Source organism: Chrysemys picta, chromosome 7 (assembly GCF_011386835.1).
Source record: "Chrysemys picta bellii isolate R12L10 chromosome 7, ASM1138683v2, whole genome shotgun sequence".
In the NCBI taxonomy this organism is placed as follows: Eukaryota; Metazoa; Chordata; order Testudines; family Emydidae; genus Chrysemys; species Chrysemys picta.
This window is the reverse complement of record NC_088797.1, coordinates 105529068-105553740: the sequence shown is the minus strand read 5'-3', so window position 1 is coordinate 105553740 and position 24673 is coordinate 105529068. Positions and strand designations below refer to the sequence as shown.

The 24673-nt window shown below is 42.1% G+C and overlaps 1 protein-coding gene across 3 annotated transcripts in view; it reads left to right on the top strand.

Moving 5' to 3' along the window:
• Positions 1-24673, top strand: part of PTPRE (protein tyrosine phosphatase receptor type E) — a 243335-nt gene that overhangs the window by 43975 nt on the left and 174687 nt on the right. For 2 of the 3 annotated variants that reach the window (XM_042856720.2, XM_008169760.4), the window contains exon 2: positions 11297-11319. In XM_042856720.2, the coding sequence (XP_042712654.2) occupies positions 11297-11319 (23 nt within the window). Of the gene's footprint in view, positions 1-11296; positions 11320-18612; positions 18649-24673 lie in introns of all 3 variants that reach the window. The other variant, XM_042856719.2, reaches the window with a different exon arrangement.

The window sequence follows — 24673 nt, the reverse complement described above, 5'->3', positions numbered from 1 at the left end:
TGGCAGTCAGCCTCACAGAAAGCTACTGTAGCTGGACATCTAAAAGCAAAGGACACCAGATTCAGCTAGGAGAAAAACGTTTTGAGGCATTGGTATATCATAGAAGCTGCTGTGCACAGGTTCTCCTGGATCCCTATCCTGGCTATGTTTTTTGGGGTTATGATGAGCACAGCCCTCTGATTGTTGGGCATCCTTCATGGATCTAAACTTTCTGGGTCCTAGGAGAAATAAATTGGGGCCCTTGTGTGAGGTTCCATGGACCCTGGCTGAAGCCTTCCCTGAATAGGTACTAAGAGTGTTCTGTGTTAACAAGGTCACAAATATCAGATCTGGTTTGTTGCCCCACCCATGCTAGGTAAGGTTTTAAATTCCTAAAAACAAAAAAAGCCTTTAATATATTGTTTTTACATACTCTTGCCTTACAGTCTACTGCTATCTGACATTTGATTGAGCCAAACAGCCAGTTGCAAGCCTCTTATATGTATACTGGGTACCATCCTTCTGTAAATTGGTTATAGTAAAAACTTACCTATTCCCAGAGAACACTCTGAGAGTCTGAATGAGATGTTGTACTGAGATTTTGTTTTATGCAGGATGTTCCAGAAAACTAAAGGTAGGGATGCTGAGAGCAGTTTTTTAGTTATGACAATTCCTGTTCCAGTTTATGGATCTGCAGTGAGAACCACAGCAACTATAAATTGCAGATGACTTTGCTAGCCATCTGTACTGCATCCAGTATGTGTCATTCAGGCACAGATGTTAGAAAAATGACCAAATCCAGTTCTTTCACAAGCCAGTGTAGATTGTTGTTGTCTTTGTGATTCAGGTGGCTGCTTCTGCAGCAATTCCAAAGAGCCCAAATTAAATCAGCTTGCTAGACCAACATCAACTATTGTTCTCTGCGTTTGTGCATGACACAGAATGATTTATAGTGCCATGTGATAGGACAGCATTGTGCGTCGGTATAGTGGAAATTTATGCTTTGGGTCATTGCTGTGTGGTAGGAAATCTCCTGAATCCAGTAAATGGTAGTAACATGGCCAAATCCTGAAGTCGTGGCAAAATGGAAGTGGAAAGGTGGCTGCATTACATACAGAGATGATGCCTTGTTTTACGTTTTTCCAAGGAGAAGAATACTTTGTCCTCTGGATGGTAGGATGCTACAATCATGCTTTGAAGACAAGTGACAGTCATGAAAGGGGGGAAATGTACCTGGAAATCACTAGATGTGAAGTGGTTGATCAGGTTTTTTCCTCTGAAATTGTGGAGGTTCCCTCCCCTCCTCCCCCCCCCCCCCCCCGGTAAATTTGTGACTCTGTCTTGATGTTAGTCTAAATAAATTAGAATGTAGTTTTAGTGCTATATTGTGAAACTAATGATTCTCATCAGGATGACTTATTTTGAAAGTCTCAATTTCTAGCTAAAAGAGACTGAAAGTTGGAATTCTGGAGCTCTAGCTATTCACTGATGCTTGCAACCAACTTCTGAGGATAGCTTAAGGATAATTAACAGGGTAGTCAACTACCTCTATTATGACCTAGGAGTCTGACCTTTTTGTCTGGTAGTGATTTCATTTCTTTCATGCAAATGTGGAGGTTTCTTAATGACTGTGTGGATAACTAATTCATTCTCCATAATTACTTGTCTGAAGCATATTTAGGGTTTCAAACAACTTCTTGTAATCTTTACACGGGCGTTGATTCCTTCTCAGCAGATTTAAATCATTGACTTTCTGGTGGGGAAAAAGTGCTTGACAGTATCCTTGAAGGGACAAATGTAAGCTTGGATGAGCCACAATTGTGTCTAGGCTACATTTTAAAAAAATCAATCCCAAAATCTTTAAATTAGCTATCATCAAGATATATGTAAATGAGTTAAGCAATGTCAACAGTAAACAAACATATACAACTAAATTCAGGCACAGTGTTGATTACCAGGTATGTGCCTGCATCTGATCTAAGTTGTCTGCATCTGTTCTATTGTGAATCCATAGCAAATGGTCAAAAGGTAAGAAACAAGTGGGGCCTGCCAACATGACAGAGGCTCTTGGGGCATTTCTCTTTTCTGATTTCCAGGGAAGTGGAGGAAGGTTTGGATGTTGTTTTGGTCCCAGTTGTGTTCTTTGCAAACAACCCACCGAGCCTGGTGAGAATGTGAATTGTACAAGGAATGTAGATTTGGGCTCTTGGTAGGGATGATTCTTTTCCTGTTTCACATTGGTCATGACATACTTTTATCCTGTCATGGATTATTAGACTTAACAGAAAATAGCAGCTTTGCCAGTGCCTGGGAGGTAAACAGTGAAACTGTGGGACTTGGCATGGTCAGTGTACATCTGAGAGGATCTGAGTCCCAAGAGATCATTCAGAAATACGGTTTGATTATATTTCTTTTTCATCATTTCTGTAACCACCCGGAATCAAAATGGAATTGGCCACTGGTAGAGTGTTATAACAGTAAACAGTGAAATCAGCGTTGCATGAGATCTATTCCTCTTATTTTGAGCCAACAATGGGAAATGTTCGGCATTCTCTGCTCATTGAAGATAATTCAGCCATAAAGTATTACTGCTCACCTAAAATACTTTTCAGGAAACTGTACTTGTATATACTACTTGATATGATTAACTCAGAGTAAAAAAAACAATTAAAAAAACCCAAACCCCACACCGAAGTAGTGATACTTGGAATCATTTATCGAAGAGAATCAACATCTGAATGTAACAATAGGGACACTGAGAGGAGAATTTATTACATAGTTAATACTGACTGTATTGCTGAATATGCACTATTACTATAGTTATGGTACAACGTTTGAAAGTTATAGCTCTTTGATACTTTGTAATTGTTTGTTTTTATTCTCATGAAATCCTTCAAAATCTCTTACGGTCTGAGCTTATAAGGATAGAATTCTTTCATAAATAATAGAAACTTGTATTACATTTTAGCTAACAGTACATATGTGCTATTTCTTAATTTTAAAGAGACATAATAATTTGTGCATGTATAAATTTTATATAATGTAATAACATTACAAACTTTACTCGAAATTGTTCAGTGAGCTGGGATATAAGTTGGTTTTCCTACAGCAAAAAAGCTGTTATGCCTCATATGCTTTGCTTAGCCATTCATTTTAGCTATAGCGGATTCATACCTTCATGTATGGCCTAGACTTTTAAAATTGTTTCATTTTCTTTTGCCTCATAACTCAGTATATATATTTGTTTCCAGAAAGATGTTTGTCATTTTCAGTAATTGAATAGTATCAGAAGAAAACATGTCAAAATAATTAATGGCGTATTTTCAGCTAGACTAAAATAAGGATGTCATATTTTTCAAGAAACGTTGGAAAATAATGCCTGAATATAAACATTAGATTAAATGCCATATTTAGTGATAAATCATTACACACAAAATCATCATTACAGTTTATAATTTTCACTTTTTCAGAAATTGAAAAATTAGTGCATATTTGAGTGGTCAGAATGAAATATGTGAATGACCACTGGCATGGCACAAAATGTTCATTATTATATTTTTAACTGGTTGACTCTTATTTTCTTGCTTTTTGTTTAAAAAGCATTCTACTGGCAACATGTCTAACCATGATATGTAAGACCAGAAGCTCAAAGAGTGCTTTGGTATAATGAGTGGTCAGTTTTGAAGTTGGCAAGAGTTGGTGAGTATAACCCAAGATGATCAGTTTGTCTCTTAAGGAATATCTAAACCTGGGTTTTTTTTGGAGTTTTTTTAATATGTGCTAATTAATGTGTTAATTCATTAAAAATGTCTTGTGGTAAGAATATAAAGAAGACTAAGTCTTCAATAATTTTTAATCATACATTAAATTAATAAATGTTTCTTGTAAGATGTTTTAGAGAAGAAAATGAAATGTGTGTTAGAGTTTTTGTATTAATCTCAAGAAATTACCTGTTAAACATTTTTGGACTTTAAAATACAAAATAGCTGTCTTGTTTGTGTGATTCCAGATTAAAACATTAAGGGTGTTAATATTTATCTTTTTGAATACTAAATCTCTTATTGGAACTTAGCATTATTTAAGAATGAAATTCCACCCCGTAGAGGCTCCACACAGTTCTTTGCACTAGAATAAAATTCACTCTTATAAAGTATGGTAATCTCACTGACCATAAGTCATGTCATATCCCCCAAGCAGGAAACACCTGTGTAGGAGTCAGGAAACTCTAATAGTTTCCTTCAGATCTTTCTGTTGAGTGGGGGAAAGGTTGATCCCTGTAGACTGGGAAGCAGTGTTTTACCCAGGAATTGATAATGGGAGGGTAGGAGGGGGGAGAGGGAGAGTTTGACTGTACAGGAGGGCTGAGGGCCAACGAGTGTTGAGACCGTGAGGGCGAAGGTGGGCTGTATGGCACCATAGTAAAAACTGATACTTTCCAAAGCCAGTAGTAACTGTTGCAGTAATTTTAAAACAGCCAAGAATCAGGGCTGGCTCCAGGCACCAGCTTCTCAAGCAGGTGCTTGGGGCGGCCGCTTGGGAGAGGGGCGGCAGGTCCAGGTATTCGGCGGCAATTCGGCGGACGGTCCCTCACTCCGGCTCGGAGCGAAGGACCTCCCGCCGAATTGCTGCCGCAGATTGCGATCGCGGCCGCAGCTTTTTTGTTTTTGTTTTGTTTTTTGTTTTGTTTTGGCTGCTTGGGGCGGCCAAAACCCTGGAGCCAGCCCTGCCAAGAATTGCTCATGAGAAAGCCAGCACATTTTCCCAGGGTGGACTAATTTGAACTTCAGTCCCAGTGTATCTTCTATTTGTTTCCAAGATGTTCAGTCCTTTTGGACTCTTACTGAAAAGAGTATAACAAAGCAATATAATGTATGGCTTTTTAATGTCTTTTGAAGATTCTGTAGCTTGTACTAGCGCTAGCTGGAGTAGATGGCGTCTGTAGTGTGTATAGGAGAGATTAGGGTTACGCTTTTCTGTGAGCAAAGCTTGTACTCCACTATGTCTTCCAGAGAAGTTTGTAGCTCCATCAAATGCACAAGCATCCATCTGTTTGTGGTTCAATTTACAAGCATTTAACTCTTCTAAGATGTCACAGATGCAGCTGATGTGTTTTCTATAACCTCACATTTAGAATGCATCTACTGGCCTACCACGGACATCAAGATAACATATGCAATGACTTAATACTTGATGCCTATTTGCATTGGTGCATTCATCAGCCACGTATGCACATTTTTTGAATGTGGTGAGAGAGTTCTTCACTTTTTCAACTGTTGCACCACATGCTTCGAGACAGTCAGCTGAATTTTTTGCGGAAAGATAGCAAGCACTTGCCAGTCTTGTTTATCCTGAAGTTGGACACTGGTTCTGAAGAAGTGACAATGCTCTTAACACTAGCCTCCAGTCTGTAGTGTGTAGTATCTCTTGTTTAAATAGAAAGTGTGATGCAACAGCCATGTTGGTTCACATAAACTGAGTTGTGTCTCCAACATTCTTAACAGCCTCATTAAGTTCTTCTAAAATTGGCTTTGACAGCGACTGGCTTAAGCCTTTCTGCATGTTGATGCAGTCCAGAGGCATGGTGTTTTGCAGCCTTTTCATGTAGGTTGTTAGTATTGGCTTGGCTGATCAGTCTGGCAAACCAAGCTCTGCCACTTTTATTATATAAATCCATGATATGCTCACATCTTGAATACTGCGTGCAGTTCTGGTCACCCCATCTCAAAAAAGATATATTGGAATTGGAAAAGGTACAGAGAAGGGCAACAAAAATGATTAGGGGTATGGTACAGATTGCATACGAGAAGAAATTAAAAAGACTGAGATTTTTCAGCTTGGAAAAGAGACGATTAAGAGGTGATACAATAGAGGCCTAGGAAATCCTGACTGGTGTGGAGAAAATGAGTAAGGAACTGTTATTTACCTCTTCACTTAACCCAAGAAACAGGGGTTCCCCAATGAAATTAATAGATAGCAAGTTTAAAACAAACCAAAGGAAGTATTTCTTCACACAATGCACAGTCACCTGTGGAACATATTTCCAGGGATTCTGTGAAGGCCAAAATAATAACAGGGTTCAAAAAGAACTAAGTTAGTTCATGGAGGCTAGGTCCATCAATGACTATTAGCCAGGATGGGTAGGGATGCAACACCATGCTCTGAGTGGTACTAGCCTCTGTTTTCCAGAAGCTGGGAGTGAATGACATGGGATGGATCACTGGATGATTCTCTGTTCTGTTCATTCCCTCTGAAGCACCTGGCATTGGCCACTGTTGGAAGACAGGATACTGGGGTAGATGGACCATTGGTCTGACCCAATATGGCCATTCTTACATAAAAATGAATTGTTGTAATAAAGTTTAGTACAGAAACTCCCCAAGATAATGACCTCTTGAGATAGCGATAATGTGAGGGAACGACCTTGGCAAATAATGCATTTTAAAAATCTTGGCCTACTCGGAAACGTATATTTATGTTTCCCAGTCAAAAATACAGTATTCTGGAGTGAAGTCAGTAAAACATAGTCCAACAAACAAATGATCTGGTCGCTGTTGTGCCACCGTTCATTCCACTGCTCTGTCCACAATGGCCCTGCACCATCACCTTCTGCTGCCAGTGTGACCTGTGAGAGTCGGTCTCTTGAGGTTTCATCCAGCTCTGTTATTTCACCTCTCAGTGGGGGAACCTCGCTGCTAATGCAGTCTGGGTTGTCTCTTCCACAGAAACACTGTCCCACAGCAGGTCCAAGCACTTAAACCTGATTATCAGTGATTTCAGTGCTAGAGGCCACTTAACAAACCAAAAGACTCTCTATGGAGCCTAATCAGATCTATCTCTAAACAGAAGAGAGGGGCAGGTCAAATAGTGCCTGTTTCTCTTAGGCAGAGCCCACTCCACCACGCAAAACACCTGTGCCCCACCCTCTCTCGTTTCACTAGGATATGGCATCCAAACCTCCTGCTTAGGGAGTGCAGTTCAGTTGAGGGTGCCCAGTGCTTAATTTGTAATGAAAGAGGTGCCGGGGCTCAAGCAAGTTTGTTCTTTTCATAACTGATGTGTCAAGCCCAGAGGTCCCAGGGCTATGAACTGCCAAGCCTAGAGGTGCCGGGGCTCAGCCTTGGCTAGTCCTAGCACAAATTAAGCACTGAGGGAGACACCCTCATTCAGGTAGGCTAAGTACAGTTCTGTTGCCCTTTACTCATACAATAAGGATAACAACATTTCATGACCGCCACATTTAATACTCAAGTGATTTGTAACCCAGCACCAGCCAAAATTGATCACTGTCTGCTGGATACCTAGGCAGAGTAGGTATGTTCATGTAAATACAGTCTGGTCCTGAAGCCTTTTCACCCATTCACTTGGCTCATCACTAGCTGTCAGGGGAGAGCTCATTCAGACCTTGCTTACAAATAATAATTAGAAATTGTTAGGTAGGCCAATATAGTCAAAACAAATGCGCCAACATTGTCATAAATAACAGCTGTATGAAGAAGCTAGTCTTTGTTCATACTTTTCAAACCCATTATGCTTTCTCAGGTACAAGTATTTGCTCATACACTGTATATGCTTCTAAAGTGTGTATTAATGTTTCAATTTCAATTCAAATTTCCAACTGACTAAATTAGCAACAGTGCATGTAATGGAGGGTGGAGGGGGTTGGGGAAATTTGGGGGGCGGTGTGGGGAAATTCGGGGGGCGGTGTAGGGAAATCTGAGTCTCTAAGCCCCCATATGTCCTAACATACCTAGAAAACTCACTGCTGATCTTTGAATGTCCATAGAAGGCAAGAAACCATGGAAGATAATGTGGACAAGTTTAGTACTGTATTACCTTTGGCGGGGGAAATCTCCGGAAGTAGAGGAGGACTGGTGATGTAGTAATAACTGGGTTAAGTTCTATTACCTGTGTTATGCAGGAAGTCAAACAGAATTGTCATAATGGTCCCATGTGCATGGGCAGCACGCAGGGCAGGCTCCAGGCACCAGCCCAGCAAGCAGGTGCTTGGGGTGGCACGTTGGGCTGTTCGGTGGCAATTCGGAGGTGGGTCCCTCTCGGAGGGAAGCACCTGCCACCGAATTACCGCCGAAGAAGAAAGCGGTGCGGTGGAGCTGCAGCCGGAGTGTCGCCGATCGCAATTGCGATCGCAGGTTTTATTTTTTTAATTTTTTTTATTTTTCCGCCGCTTGGGGTGACAAAAACCCTGGAGCTGGTCCTGGCAGCACGTGAACCGCCAGCTGGGGAAGGCAGGTGGCGGCGTGGCCCCAGCCTTCCCACCTCCTGAGCACGGGAAGGTGCACAGTCCCAGCCCCAGCGGAGCACTTGGAAACTGGAGCCACACGTTATCGCAGGGAGCAATCACGGCAGGGGGCAGGGTCACACCTGGCTGTTTGGGGAGGCAAAACCTCCCCCAGCCTATGCGACTCGCTGCCCATGTGATACTGCCTCCTCACCAGCCTTGGCATAGAGTGTGCTGGAAACAGGGCTTGAGTGCAGGGGTCTTGGGAATGAGACAAAGCGGCAACACTGTGGCCCAAATGGCAGCCTGAGGATGCTGCTCTAATTTTGACAGGACCCCAGGGTTGTGTAAGTTACACTGGGGCTCTCCAGTCCCCGGAGCAGCCCAGGATGGGAAGGTGCAAAGGTGGCTTATGGACCCTTTTTGCTCCAGCCTTGCCCCTGGTCTTCAAGTTCTGTGCTGTGCATCTGAGAATCTGTGACTTCAGGGATGCAGGCAGAGGGGCTTCTTTGGAAGAGATGAGATGTGGAAATCATGCTGCTGCTCTGCCTGTGCTCTCCCGATTAGTTGCTACTGGTATTCTCTCCCCCCTCCCCCCCTGCCTTAGAGAAGGGAAGAATATGGGACCGTGACTTTCATATTCATGTACTTAGTAACCCTTTTCTAAACAGTATGCTATACATGGACTATTTTAGCTCAGTTTGATTCTCTTTAATAAATGTTTAAATATGATGTATTTTAGGCCTGCAAACACATGCTGCAGGTCTTAAACACTTACTTGCCTTAACCCACTTCCTGTATGAAACTAATTAATACTTAGCTGTTACACAGAGTGTGTCCCAATCAAGCTTTGCCTCACCCACCTTGTCTATTATTACAGTTGAGGTAGTTAGAAGTGGTGTTAGTAATCTCTTTTATTGGACCAACTTCTGTTGGTGAGAGAGACAAGCTTTTGACCTGCAGTAGAGCTCTGTGTAAACTTGAAAGCCTGCCTCTCGATCCAATATAACATATTACCTCACCCGCCTTGTCTGTCTAATATCCGGGGACCAACACTGCTACAATAACACTGTAATGATTTCAAAGAGCATTCATCACTTCTTCAGCACAGCCATACTCAAAACACTTGGTAACAGTAAGCTGGGTAGCTTGGCACCTGTAACTATTTGCATGTACAATTTAGGTAGAGTCGATTTGAAAAATAAAAAACATTTTGCAGAAACATTTGAAATCATCTTAAGTTCAAAGTGGACCTTTTTTAGATTTCTTGAATAATTTTGTTTAATTTTTTTATTGAAATGGTTATGGAAATATTTTGGAATATTGGAAAAAATAAGAAGCTGTTTTTTTTTAAAGTTAATTTAATTGGTTAAATTTCAGTAGGTTTTTTTGGGGGGGGTGGGGGAAGGAGGTAGTTTATTTGCAAAAATATTTTTTTTTGTGAAGTCATAATTTTAATTAAAAATTTTTTGCTTTTGAATAAAGACCATTTTCAACATTTCATTCAAATATTTCATTTGAAAAATTTTGACCAGCTATATAGTTAGTTTAAATTGTGAGTGCAAATAGTTATGGGAGCAAAATTGTCTCTACTTATTTATGCTGGTAGGTCACATTCACAAATTGGAAGATAGTGGCTGAAAGATTTAGTGAGGTGGCAGAAGTTAAGAGCATAGTAAGAAAAGAGGGCAAATGCAAGGGCAGAATGGTATTGTGCAGAATGTACAGGAAAAATAATTAGGTTTATTGAATTCAGTGGGCTATTTGAAGGATTTGTGGCCTGTTAATCTTTATAATGCAGAATTATTACAGAATTACCGGTAGTTACTTCCATTTCTTTTTGATGTGCAATAAAATCAGCTGCAGTAATGATTGTATAAAGCAGTATTCTGCAGACTACTTACTCACCTTCTAATTCACCCACCAGGAATAGATAAATTGCTTCTGGATCTCTTGGAATAAAGTGTAGCTCTGATAAACTGGCAAACATTTCTGTTGCTCCGGATTCATCTCCCTTGTGGTTCTGCCTTCTGCCCCCTTTTTGTGCTCTATTTTCTAACCTCAGTTAGTTGAATGTGAACTAGATTATGGTAAATTTCTCTATTGTTCAAGAAGTATTTCATAGAGCTCCTTAACCAGGCACTAAAAGAGGCTACAGAGAAGAGGAGGGTTCAGTGCCAGCTGTATTCAATTGACTGAAGACAGGAAAAACTTTTAGATTGTGTATTGCTGTTACATGAAAAAGGAGATCCCTGGGTATGTGTGAGACACCTTGGAGCCAGGTGCTGTATGAATTGCTCCTTTCAGCATTCCTTCACAAGAAGAAAAGGGCCAGTCAGAGGAGATGTAATCCTCTTACTAGATGGACATTTTTGACATCTTCATTGGTACTACTACTTGGCATACAGAGAAATCAGACTGCAACCAGTTAATCCTAAATTTGTGTGTGCGAAAGTCACAAACATTTACAGGCAAAATCTTGTTCCTGCCCTGTATAAATATGTAATGTAGAAACTTAAATAATTCACAAGCATAGATTTGGAAGCTTCCTCTCCATGTCCAAACAGCACACACTTGTTTTCTCTGGGGATGCATAGGACAGATACTGGCTCTTTAGCAACTAAAGATGTTTTAAGAATAGGCATTTTGCATGAAGTAGGCTGTATTACTGATATCGCTTCCTCTCTTTCCTTATTTATATATAAAAAGAATTGATTCTGCTCCTTTTACACACAGCTAGTCAGATATCCTCATTCTCCATCCCACAATTCCCTCTGTTTGCTGCACCTACTTGTTATGTCTTCTTTTAATTTACATTATAATCTCTGTGGGTCAGGGACTGTATTTTACTACGTTTGTTCATTGGTCTGCACAATGGGGCCCTATTTCTGATTGCTGTTTCTTGGCACTACTACAATACAAATAAGCTGATGTTTTGGGCCATAAAGTTTTAAAATCCGAGATAGAGCCTTGTGTTGGACAACTTTCTAGCTCTGTCATTATAAAATAATAAAGTTTTGAAAATGGAGAACAAGTGACAACTTTTTAACCTCTCTCTTTTTTTCCCTTTTCTTACAGCCGATAGCTTCTTCTTTCTTCAGGTGAGTACTCTACTCTATTTTCCTTTATTTAATATTGCAACAACTGGCTGAGAACACCACATGTAACATGCTGCTGGCATTAAAAATTACTCAACTTGTGGATGAAATCAGTGACTCCAGGCTATAGTGCCACCATGTTATATTTAATTTTATACTTTGCTATGTGGGTTACACTCTTTGTTAAGTTATATATCGGAGCCCACTATTGCTTTACTATTGAATACTCACTAAATGCATTCTTCAGAACATATCTTCAGCATGTTCAACTTTCATTAGCTTGTAGTCACTTTAAAGAAGGTATTGCGTTATCTCAGTGACACACATTTGAAAACCATTAGGGAGCACACTCAGATAATTGCATTAATGGTAATTGCTTCTTAAAATTGAGTTGCTATTGGAAAAACTACTGAAAATGAAGTATTCTAGATCTTGATATCAGCAAAACAGTGCTGCCTTCATTGTAATTGCATTCCTGTGGGGGGGGGAGTGTCAGTTGATAAGTGTTGTGCAAAAACGGTCTTATTCTTAGGGAAAAGGAGACTTGGGTGTGGTAATCTTTTATTGGATCAACTTCTGTGGTGAGAGAGACAAGTTCATGCATGACCAGTTCTCTGAAAGACTTGAAAGTGCAAAATTAAAGTGTGTGTGTGTGTGTGTGTGTGAGAGAGAGAGAGAGAGAGAGAGAGAGAGAGAACGCGTGCGTGCAGTTCCCTTGTTGGCCATGTTCTAGTACAGGGGTTCTCAAACTGGGGGTCATGACGTTCTGGCCAATTTTCTGATAAGCGCGACACGAGACCTGACCTTATCATGGGTGTTCTCGAGATGTTGTCGAAAGGTCAGACTCCGGTCCAGTGTTACGCCAAGATACTTTGGATTTGCTTCGTGGCTAACGCTCTCACCGCAGAACTGCGCATCATGTTTGGTATTAGCCATTTTATTGTTCAGATGGAAAGCAGTTACCATGGTTTTTTTTTGTTTGTTTGTTTGTTTGTTTTTTGGATTAGGCCTAAGTTTCCAGCATTCAAAATAATCAGCCATTGTGCTAAGATCTCGGGTTAGGGTGCAGCTTATGGTATGGAGGTTTGTATGCTGAACAGCCAGGGCAATATCATCCGCATACATGAATTTCCTTGACTCCATCGCTGATATATCTACAGTGTATATATTAAAAAGTACTGGGGCCAGGACATAGCCTTAGGGATGCCTGAGTTAAGAGTTCTTGGTCTACTGATCTGGCCATTAAGGTGTACCTTAAAGCGGAGGTCCCCAGTCATTGCCACCAGGAGGCAGATTGTTTGCCGACAGTGAATGACACTGGAGACCTTGAGGAGGAGGCCCTGACTCCAGACAGTGTCGTATGCCGAGGACAGATCAACAAGGGTAATTCCTGTCTTCAACTTACATTGGAATCCTACCTCAGTGTGGCTGGTAAGCTAATCTACTTGGTCACAGCAGTTCCTCTTCGGGCGAAATCCTGCCTGCTCCACTGGGAGGATGTATTCAATAATATCAGGCAGACGGTGGAGCAGCACCCATTCCATGAACTGGGTGGTGGAGAGTGGGAAGACATTGAGTTTCTTCTATAAAATTGCTCAGCAGCACTGGGCTAATGTATTCTGAAATAAGTTTGACAGAAAACTACTTTCAGCCGATAGAAAAAAATGAATCCTATGCTGCTGCATTGGTTCTCAATCACTGCTACCCTGAATGGCAGAGACAAATGAGAAAAGGAAGTCATTCGTTTGTTTAACTTAGCCATATGTATACACATACGTAAGCGCACGCGCGCACACACACACACTTATAAAATTCTGTCTCTAATATGTAATAGAAGTAACTGATTTCCTCCTTATTTTTTTAATTACGTCAAATCATGTTTTTAGTAAACTGCTATGATTTACTTAGCTGTCAGGTATTTCTACAGCCCTAAAGTGATCTCAATAGAAGATATAAAATGGGGACTCATTGTAAAACTACAAATTATGTGCCATTTAAAAATTTGGAATTGTTCTGTTGAGAAGGGAAGGGTGAGAAATCTCAGAATTTGAGGAACTAGTACCTAAATCCAAGAGAGTGGTTCTCTAAGGCCCTATCTCCAAAGGTTAACACACATGTATAATTTTAAGCACACGACTAGTCCCTTTGAAGTTAATGGGACCAGCCCTTCTTATTATTTATCATATGCATAAGTCTTTGTAGGATCAAGGCCTAGGATTTCACAGAAAATAGGCAGTTTTGTTTTGTGCTACAAGAAAATAGAGACCTGAAAAGGTATTTTAAATATTTATTGCTTTAATTATTATTCTCAGTATTAGAGAATTGCTGCTGCTGTGTTGTTCAAAGTATTGCTCTAACCTGCTGCTTGAAATATAAAATGAAATGTAAAAAACTTTTTTCTACGTACAATTTTACTATCCATGCATATGTAAATTACATTACTTTCATATTGAAGATGCTCTGTAATGCTACTGCTAATCTGTTTCATCAGAAAAGATTATGAAAATATAGCAAGTTTGACCACTGTTTAGTTTCCCATGCAATGGAGCTAAAAATATCATTTCATGTAAGTCACAGTGCTTTGCTGAACCTGAAAAAAATCTAAAAGGAAGTGCTTATGGTCCTCTAAAGAACAGCCTTAGGGGAGCTTTGCTCAACTGAAGCTTTTACATTTTTTCTTTAAAAAATTACTGTTTAATTAGATCTTCATACTTACTGACTCATTTATGTCAGACTAAGTGAAAGGAAGATGTAATCATTCTGATATGTGAAAATCTGTAGTGATACATGCTAAATCTTTCTATTAATGAAAAAATTATGAATATTCCTTTTTCCAGTTTATTGCTAGTTAGGCTGTACAAAGCCAGAGAAATTCAATTTTGCATGGCGAGCTGCATTAAAAACTGGTGAAGATAAAACTCGCTGCCCCAGTGTGTGGTCCCCTGACCCCTCAAACCTGCAGGCGGGCATGAAATACACATCCTCAGCATTTATGGATTGGAATAGTAGCTTCAGCTCTTTCATACATTGTGTGTGGGATTCTCAGACACTGAAATCATGCGGTCATGGATCCAGTGATCTCTCCACATTTCCCTTAGCACTAACTGGGCCCAGAGGACCTCCCCTCTTCGCCGGCACAGCAGGTCTGTCCATGTTTGCCTCCCCCATATACTCAGACAGCGAGACTCAAGTGGTAATCAGGAGCCTTTCAGTTGCTGTCTACACCTCAATGAATTTCACCCTTGATCTATAATCTGAAATGACAAGTGAACAAAATGTAATATAACTGAGTATCTGGATGATAAGCTTGTCTTAGGCCTTGTCTCTACAGACAGAGTTTTGTCGACCAAAGTCATATCGACACTCAAAAAGCGCTATAATAAAATTGCTATTGCATCTTCGCACTCGCTCTCTTTGTCAGCAGAGCATGTCCACAGTTGGGGCACTATTCTTGATAGTGTGAGCAATGCACTGTAGGTACCTATCCCACAGTCCAGCTCAACACCTTTTGCCGCTAGGTCTTGTGGGAAGGAGGAGTGGATCACGGCGCATCTTGGGACTAGGCTCAATGTCCCATGATGAAATGTGTTCTGTCCCAGCATTTCATGGGCTTCCAGCTTTCTTTCGTGGCATTTTTCATTGGCCCTTGTATGCTGTGCACTCTGGCATCTTTGTGAGAAGGGATGGTGTGAAGAGTTGCCCCCCACTTTCCGGGGTGCCACCTGATATAATGGGAGTCCCACTAAGCCCGCACATTCTATCAACCTGGGTTCCCTCACTCTGTCCTGCTGTGCCAGGCCCTCAAGCCTTTTCTAGCACACACATAGGTAGGGCCACACCCAGCTACAAAAAGACACAGGCACTGAAATCAGCTCTGTGGGGGAAGACTCAGCTGGGGGATTGCCCAGGACTCAAGAGCACACCCAAAATGGTATTGTCTTGCGCTGCACAGAAATCTGTACAGCGTAAGCTCATGAAAATTGCCCCCTCCCTCAATGTGGAGGAAGATATGAAAAGCTTTTTGTCCCCCTACACCAGTTATGAATTGCACAAACTGGGTTTTAGAAAACAAGTTTATTACCTACAAAGGATAGATTTTAAGTGATAGCAAATAGATCAAAGTAGATTAATAAATAAAATAAAGCAAATACGCAAACTAAGCTTAATACACTAAAGAAACTGGCTACAAGTAGTAATTTCTTACCCAAAATGTTGTTTTAAGCAGGTTGCAGAGATTCTTGAAGACAAACTTCTTTTGCTTGCAGCTTAGAATTCCAAATATTCCTTTCAGAGGCCAGACACCTTCTAGCCTGGTTCTAGTTCTTCCCCAGTTCAGTCTTAGGTGTTTTTAGCAGGCATCTTGAATGGGGATTCAGTGAAGATCCGAGCCTGATTAACTCACTCTCCAGCCCTAAATAGGATTTACATATGGTGGGAATCCTTTGTTTTCTAGTTTGATCCCCATCCCATACAAGTGAAAAATACTAGTAGTCCAAGATGGTGTCCAGTACCAGATGACATGATCACATGACCCTGCAGTGTCAAAGCAGCATCCCAGGAAGTTTTCAGGAAGGTGGGAGATTAGCATCTTCAAAGATCTATTGTTCTCCCTAATGATTTATTGACTGATTGCATTTTGTCTGGTGGGCGTTTCCCAGGTGCAAACACTTTTGCAATTGATACATAGTCAATAGTCCTAACTTCAGATACAGAAATGATACATGCATACAAATAAGATAATCACATTCAGTAAATCATAACTTTTCCAATGATCTCACATGACCTATCTTGCATAAAACATATCTTAGTTATGCCATATTCATATCATAACAATCTCTATGAAGAATATGGGGTGTAGTGCCACAGATGGATCCTGCACTGCTCTCCTATGCTGTCATTAAGATATCACGGATGGCAGTGCAGTTAATCACGAAGTTCCTAACTGAAGAAGACTCCCAGTTGCCTGATATGATGTGTAATATGGATAGGAGCAACTTTAGATTGCTTTTGGCATTCACGGAACAACTGCAGATGGTGGACCATTGCTTTTGGGCTTGGGAAACAAGTACTGAATGGTGGGATCGTATCATCATGCAGGTCTGGGATGATGAGCAGTGGCTACAGAATTTTCAGATGTGGAAAGCCAGCTTCCTAGAACTGTGTGCAGAGCTCGCCCCAATACTACGATGCAAGGACACCAGAATAAGAGCTGCACTATCGGTAGAGAAGCGCGTGGCAATCACTGTGTGGAAGCTGGCGACTCCAGACTACTACTGGTTGGTTGCGAATCAATTTAGAGTCAGTAAGTTGACCATTGCGGCCATGTTAATGCAAGTGTGCAAGGCAATTAATTGCATCCTGCTACAAAGGACTGTGACTCTGGGAAATATGCGTGAAAGACAGCTTTGCAGAAATGGGTTTCTCTAACTGTGGTATAGATGTGATAGATGGTGTACACATTCCAATTTTGGCACCAGACCACCTTGCAATGGAGTACATCAATAGGAAGGGGTACTTCTCCATGGTGTTGCAGGTACTTGTGGATCACCATGGGCATTTCACTGACATCAACGTGGGTGGTCAGGAAAGCACGCATCTTCAGGAACACCGGCCAGTATAGAAAGGTACAAGCAGGGACTTTCTTTCCAGACCAGAAGATTACAGTGGGAGGATGTTGAAATGCCCATAGTGATCCAGGGAGACCTGGCATACCCCTTACAGTCATGGCTCATGAAACTTACATGGGAAACTTGGACAGCAGTAAGGAGGGATAGTTCTGTGGTTTGAGCATTGGCCTGCTAAACCCAGGGTTGTGAGTTCAGTCCTTGAGGGGGCCATTTGGGATTTAGTTAGGATTGGTACTGCTTTGAGCGGGGGGTTGGACTAGATAATCTCCTGAGGTCCCTTCCAACCCTGATATTCTATGACTCTAAGCAACAGGCTGAGTGTGTGCAGGATGGCAGTGGAATGTGCCTTTGGCAGATTAAAAGCACGTGGTGCTTTTATGGCAGGTTAGACCTCAATGATGATAATATTTCCATGGTCACAGCTGCATGTTGTACGTTGCATAATCTTTATGAAGCTAAGGGTGAAAGGTTTGCTCAGGGGTGGAGTGTTGAGGCAGACCACTTTTGGTCTTTGATTTTGAGCAGCCAGATACCAAGGCTATTAGAGGGGCCCAGAGAAGGGCAATTTGAATCCGGGAGGCTTTGAGGCAACACTTTGAAAGTGAGACCCAGTAATGTATTCTCTGTGATTGGTGCTGCAGTGTTACATTACATGTAGTTTTCATGAAGCAGTGGTGAAATTTGGGACCTTATAGTCCAGTAACCAAATGATTAAACTGCCTGTGTATGTATTGGTAGTGCCTGCTGTCTCAATTTTGTAGGAAACAAATAAAGATGACAGAGGGTCCTGTGGCACCTTTGAGACTAACAGAAGTATTGGGAGCATAAGCTTTCGTGGGTAAGAACCTCACTTCTTCAGATGCAAGTGATGAGTTACCATTCAAAAACTTTGCTTTTATTGTACCACAAACACAAAGATGCTTGGTGGGAAAGGAGGTACCAGGGAAGGGCAGACTTTCAGAGCTGTGTGTAGGTCCAGCTATCATTTTGAAAGTTGTTTGGAGTACAGGGGAAAGTGAGAAGTCCCGGAAAGTGGAAAGGACTGTGCAGGTGTAGTTGGGGTGGCGGCACAGAAAAGAGTTCTGAATGTGCTGCAGGGGAGGGTGGGCATGCATCTGCTCAGTCTACAGCATTATTAACCACTTCAGAATCTCTATTTGCTCCTTCATGACTTTAATTATCCACTCAGTAGAGTCCTTAACAAACTCCTGATTTTCTTTTCTGTCCTGCCTTTTGGCTTCCCTCCATTCCTTGCATTCTCTTTTCTCTGCATTGGAGAAGTGCAGTATCTCCCAGAGTATGTCGTCTTTGCTCCATCTTGGGTGCTTTCTTATCTGGCGGAGATGCTCGGCCATTGTGTGGGGTGTTCCTCAAGGCCACATCTGCTGAAGCACAAGGAACAATGCACAAAAGCGTGATTGTTAAATTCACACACAGTATTGAAACATTTCAGTAAAATACACCTCTGCTAACATAATAATCACTTCTGACTGACCCTTGGCAAGCACGCATCTCGATGAACACCCAAAGTATGATGAGTGTTGGCTTGGGGGGCGGGCAGGGGTGGGGGGGAAGAGGCGCTCTACATGGGGAAGAGAGCACTCTGCAAGGGTTGCGGTGCAGCCAACTAGGGGGGGAAAATCTAAAATTCTCCCACACTTTTCCACAGGCGGCGGTCATTGTGGCAGATATCTCAGTGCTGAAGGTAAGCAGATAAGCAAGATTACATCTACTACATGTTTGTGGCTTCTGCCCTGGTCCCTATGCTGCTCGCCTGTGTGCCACAATTAATTGTCAAATGGCGCGGGAAAGTTTCCTGTGAGATCTCTGCATGCATCAACACCCTGTTCAGTCGTACTGATTAGCTATACAAGGAAATGTCTAGCTCACAGAAACACAGCCAAGCTCGTACATTTCTGTACCCTGAACCTACCTCCCCACTACACAAACCACAGCCACTTACCAGACATCTCGTCTCCTGCTTCTTGCTCGCCAGAGGGCAACTGCTGAGACTGGCTAGACACCTCTGGAGTGGTGAACTGTTCCTGGCTGCCTGCCCCACCGGGCGACCCCGAAGGGAGTTCCACATCATTGTCTAACTCCACCTCTTCATCAATGACTTCGTCCTCCCGGTTGAGTCCTCTTTCTGCCACCTCCAGGCTTGCCAAAGTATCCACGGGGTTCTTGGCGGTGGAGGTGGATCACCACTGAGAATAGCATCCAGCTCCTTATAGAACCGGCAGATCTTAGGTGCAACACCAGAGCGACAGTTTGCCTCCCTCGTCTTATGGTACACCTACCTCAGCTCCTTTATCTTTGCTCTGCACAGCAGCATGTCCCGATCATAGCCTTTTCGCACAAGCCTCGTGAAACCTGCCCGTAGGTATCAAAATTCCAACAGCTCAAGTGCACCTGGGACTGCACAGCCTCCTCTCCCCATATACTAAGCAGATCCATCAGTTCCAAGCGGGAAAATGGGAGAGCATTTGCTGCGATAAGCCACCATGGTCACCTGGGAAGAGGCAATGAGACCTCTCCATTCTGAGCCAAGAGGAAATGGAATTTCAAAATTTCCCGAGGCTTTTAAGGGGGAGGGGTGGTTGGTTGTTTACCTGGCTGCAGGGCAGTGCAGTTCAAACTGCTGACCAGTGCGGTCAGGATGGGCATTGTGGGACACCTCCTGGAGGTCAATTAAAGCAATGAAATCAAGTGTGATATCTACACTGGCACTGTGTTGACAAAAAATTTGTGTAAAAAGCCTTGTCTCTTGTCGGAGTGGTTTTATTTTGTCACCAAAACAAGGCATTTTTGCTGCCAAAAGTTGCGTCGCAGTGTGTACGCATTCACTGTTTTTTCGACAAAAGCCTTTTGTCGACAAAACTCTTCCGTGAATTTAAGGCCTTGTCTACACTAAAGTGTGTATTTTTGCATTGTAAATAGGGAGCATTGTGGCGCACAAACAGGTTTTTCTTGTCTGTGTTGCTTAGTAAGTAGAAACAGATGGCTCTGGCAGAAACAGATCTCTTGTCAGCTTCCTTTGTAGGTTGGTGCCATAATTCACATTGAGACAGAGCAAACTGGAAATCTAAAAAGTATTTTGAATTTAAGTTACCCCACCAGGAAACAGGAAATCAGTCCTAGAAGGCTCAATGAGGTGCTAAGGTGCTAATTGGCCCTCCTCTCCCAATGACTGTAGTGGTATTTGATGGTACTCAGCTCTTAATGGGATGGAGCACTAAATATACTTACCAGATAGATAAATTCTCCCTTTACAGTAGGAGTCTTTTTTTTAAAGTTAAATATTTGTATAGACTTTTAATTGTGGAAAAATAAAAATGAAGTTCTTGGTACTGATGATTATTGGTATAGACGCAATGCTCTGTAAAATACTGAACATATCTGAGAGGTTGCTGTTAAGAATTAGGCCCCTTTGCTCATCATTGGGGCAAGGTATGAAAGGGAGCAAATAAGAAGTAAAATAGGATTACAAATGCACTAAAATGCAAGAAGGTGGGAAGTGCTAATGAAAAATGACTTTCCTTATCTTGTCTTGGTAGTGCATAGCAGCCCCTCACCCCCACCCCAGCCAGTTCTACTTAATTTGGCAAGAGAGAGAGACTATGGATAGACATGGTGTCAAACTAAGGGGTTTGTTTTGTTTATTTTGGGAAGGGGTTTGGCTACATTACATGAATGTCTAAGCTAAAAGTTTGTCATGTAGGTCATCCTAAGCAGGTGCCAATCAACCTTGACACCACACCAGAGAATCATGTATTCTCTTCATGCTACATTTTACAGAAAAGCCTATTTAAATAATATTATGGAATGCCTGGAATAGATTGGAACTAATCTCTCTTTCTCTTTCTCTCTCTTCTGAAAAAGGTCTGTTTATGGTTGAATTGGATAGTGCCAATGTCAGTCAGCTCTTTTTGCAGCAGCACATTGTAGACTATTCCAGAACTATAATTCATTATAAACCTTTTGTCACCGTGTCTCAGTGGGTCACAGCTGAGAATACCAAATTCAGGGCAAACTGCTGAGAAATAGGGCAGACTCACCCCCAAACTGGTGGTTATTCTATCATTCGATTACACCAAACCAGTAACAAAAGTGAACTTCTTTCTCACCACACTGGTTAACAAGAAGCCAAAAATGCTGTCGTCTTAGGCATTCCAGCTCTTGGCTCACCACCCAGACACTAGACTCTGATGAGTGGTTACTGAAAACCAATTTAATCAAATATAGGGTCCTTCTAATCCCAAGGGATCAGCCATTTAGCCAGGTCAATATATAAATCAGATACTACCCAGTAATCACACCACTGCCAATCCTTTAGTAACTAAAAAGAAGAGAGTTATAAATGGTTAATACATCATATACAAACAGGAGATTATTCAATGTGCATAGATCAGGATCATAGCAGTGATAGAATAAACTGCTAGCTTGCAAAAGCCTCTCCCTGTAATTACTCAAATATATTGGGGGTCATCAGTCTTTGTTCAAAGCTTCCTTGCTAGAAAGCTAGTCCAGAGAAATGAAGCAAGAAATAAAGACAAAATGGAGATGTTTTAGGGGCCCTTTTTTATGTCCTTTGCCATGTGCATTGAATTTTACTGTCTCGAACAAAGTTTGCAGACCAGGTACCTGGAAAATTACTGTTCCAAGATGGAGTCCAGGGTCACATAAGCATATCTCATGTGCTTACATCCTTTGACTCACAGGGGTGGACGTTGGTCCCTCAGAGACTGAGGTGTCCGCAGGAAGAGCTGTCTGGGTGGGATGTGTTTCTTCTAGGGCCTGTTGTGAGAGTTAAGTGTCCTTGATGGGCCATCAACACACAGCTGTCTGGCACCAATGTAAATTGTATCTGGTGGGTGTTACTCAGGAATACAACTCATATATAAGATACTAATTCATGGCCAGTATTCATAACTTTAGATACAAAGATGATACATGCATATAAAGAGGATAATCCTATTCAGCAAATTATAACTTTTCCATTGACATCTTACCTGACATACTTTGTACAATATTTGTTGCAATTGTATAACAGTGGTAAATCAGGAGCTGTGGAAGCTCCCTAAAAGTGGGGAACCATGGACCCATCCCTTCCCCCCCGAGGCCCCGCCCCTGCCCTGTCCCTTCCCTCTAGACCCGGTCCCTGCACTGCCCATTCCCCTGAGGCCTTGCTCCCGCATTGTCTCTCCTCCCCTCCCCCCCCAGACCCCACTGGCTCCTCTCCCCCGTTGCTCACCCTTACAGCTAGTGAAAAGTAATGGGGCCATGGCCCCCTGACCCCCACCTCTTCCGGCACCCCTGGTGGTAATATCAATTATATAAATCAGGGGTCTCAAAGTCCCGGCTCATGGGCCGTCTGTGGCCCAAGAACCTCCCCATTGCGACCTGAGGAGGAGAGACCCATGCTGCCAGCTCTGTCTGCTGCAGGCGCTGCCCCCTGCAGCTCCCCTTTGCTGCAGAAGAGGGACAGAAATACCATCACTAGTTGGCGGGCAGAGTCCGCCATAGAGACAGCATCATTAGTTGCCAGGCAGAGTCAGCATGGAGGCAGTCGCCAGAGGAGGAAATGGCCCGTTGGGGCCATGTGCTGTGTCTGGGGAGCACATGAGCCCAACTCTCCGCCACTCTCCAAGCTTTTCTGGCTGTGCTCACATGTTCTTAGTACCACAGTGGTGGCAGCTTCTGCTGTCACCCCTGCCGCTCTGACCAGTGAGAGAGCAGCACTTTAAACGTTTGTGTGTTGTTGTTTTGCCATATTGCCAAAATATTCCTGAGCAAGCTAGAGAAGATGGTATAGTGATTTTTAACAGCAATGGTGATTTTTGTTAGGAGAAGCTGAATGTAATTTCATGGAATTACTCCTGTAACTGGAGGGTGTTCTCCCTGCCAAACCTCAAAGGCCTGCGGCACACTTGAAAAGAGGTTTGAGAGTTTATCAGGGAATACGTCACAATAATGGAAAATGTTAGTTACTATCAGCTCCCCTTTAATAGTCACTTGAGATATTTACTTGGCCATATTTTAATCTTAATTTTCATTATAGACTGAATTTCATGCCCTAAGATTACTTTAAACATCAGGCAGCTGCAATAAATAGGTCTTCTCAACTGTGTGGACTCCATAGAAAATCTCAAACAAGCATTAGAGCTAAGAATGCAAATGGAGTTGGAAAATAGAAACTCAGCTACTAGAAACAGAATAATGTGTCAGGCATGTCGTCATCCCATATACTGGGAACTCTGGTGCAAAATAAGATTTATTTACGCTCTTCATATAGCTATTAATTCCTACTGCTACTTAGCGGTGTTGGAGGAGAATCTTTAATTTCAAACATTTCTCAAAGTTTAAGGCCTAACCTTCAGAGGAGCTGACTTGGAGTTGCTCAACATCTTGAAAATTGGGCCCTAATTAGCATTTATGAGGTGAGGATCAGTTGGAGCTAAGGGTGAGGCCAGGAAATGAAGCAGAGAGGCTAAAAATGCCATTGGGAGTGGAAAGAGGAAATCCAGCTGATCTGAGAACGCATACAATGACTACTTTGCAGAAGCCATGGAGATTCAGGGTTCTGGAGCACAGTCTGTGAAAAGAGAGGTACAGCAGGTCAGTGAAGCTTATGCAGCATCTCTGAGGGTGGAGTCCTGAGAAAGAGACTAGTATATGTGGGGCAAAGCAGCAAGGGAAGAGCCAGATACCTGCTTCTAATAAACAGGAAGGAGACAGTTCTCTTGAGTAAACCCACCACTCTGACTTTCAAAGTACTGCTCTCTTTTTCTTTAAATCTAGGGATTGTGGAGTATGCTGTTTCCTTAGCATGCTCCAATGCTGTAGGCTCTCTTACTGTTTTCAGCTACCATCTGAAGAACTTCTGCTATCAGGAGAAGGATGGAAAGCAAGGAGTGGGAATTCCTAATCTGTGATTTTAAACTTGCTTGCAATTCTCTCTTCTCCCCCACTTCTGAGCATGTTGCTGCATCACTGGCCTCCTGACTGATTTGCTCTCTTTTACTCAATGTAAGTTAAACGCGGAAGTGCCAAAAGTAAAATGTCTGTCTCCCAAGTCCAGCAATGAGCATCGTGCCTGTTGGGTCACTTCTGGCCCCCTGGGGAAAAAAAAAGTTGTTTGTGTATTTCTAGTGCCAGTGGAATTTTTTTTTAAATTGCATGTAGTCACTGAATGCATATTGTAATGTATTATTAGCTAATTGAGAGAGTCATTTACTATGGATGTAGAATTAGTATGCTAAATTAAAATGTCATCTCAGCTGAATGCATTGTAAAAGGTGGGGGAAATTACATACTTTCTAACAAGTATTTGTCATGTAGCTTTTGTTTTGTTAGCTTGAGAAATAAGGGATTTCCAAAAGGGGTCACTAAGTAACATGGGTTAAATAATGCTCCTGGGAGCTCATAAACAAGCTGCACAGCTTTATGTATTTTTGCTTCTGTTGCTTTGATACAAACACTTCAATGGAGTTATAGAAAGGAGCAAGCCTGGGTTGTGTATTTATAAATCCAAACATGAAACTATGACATGTTACAGAAGGAACACAGTAGAACAGCAATACAACCAAAAAAAGTGGAGGATGGAACTTATCAAGGAGCATAGTGCAGCTGTTAAGCTGGTCAGTTTTGAGATGCTTGTCCCTGAAGGATGACAGTTCCGTGAACCTCCCTGCCACTTATCTTCCTTTATCTTTCTCCAGTCCAGCCTC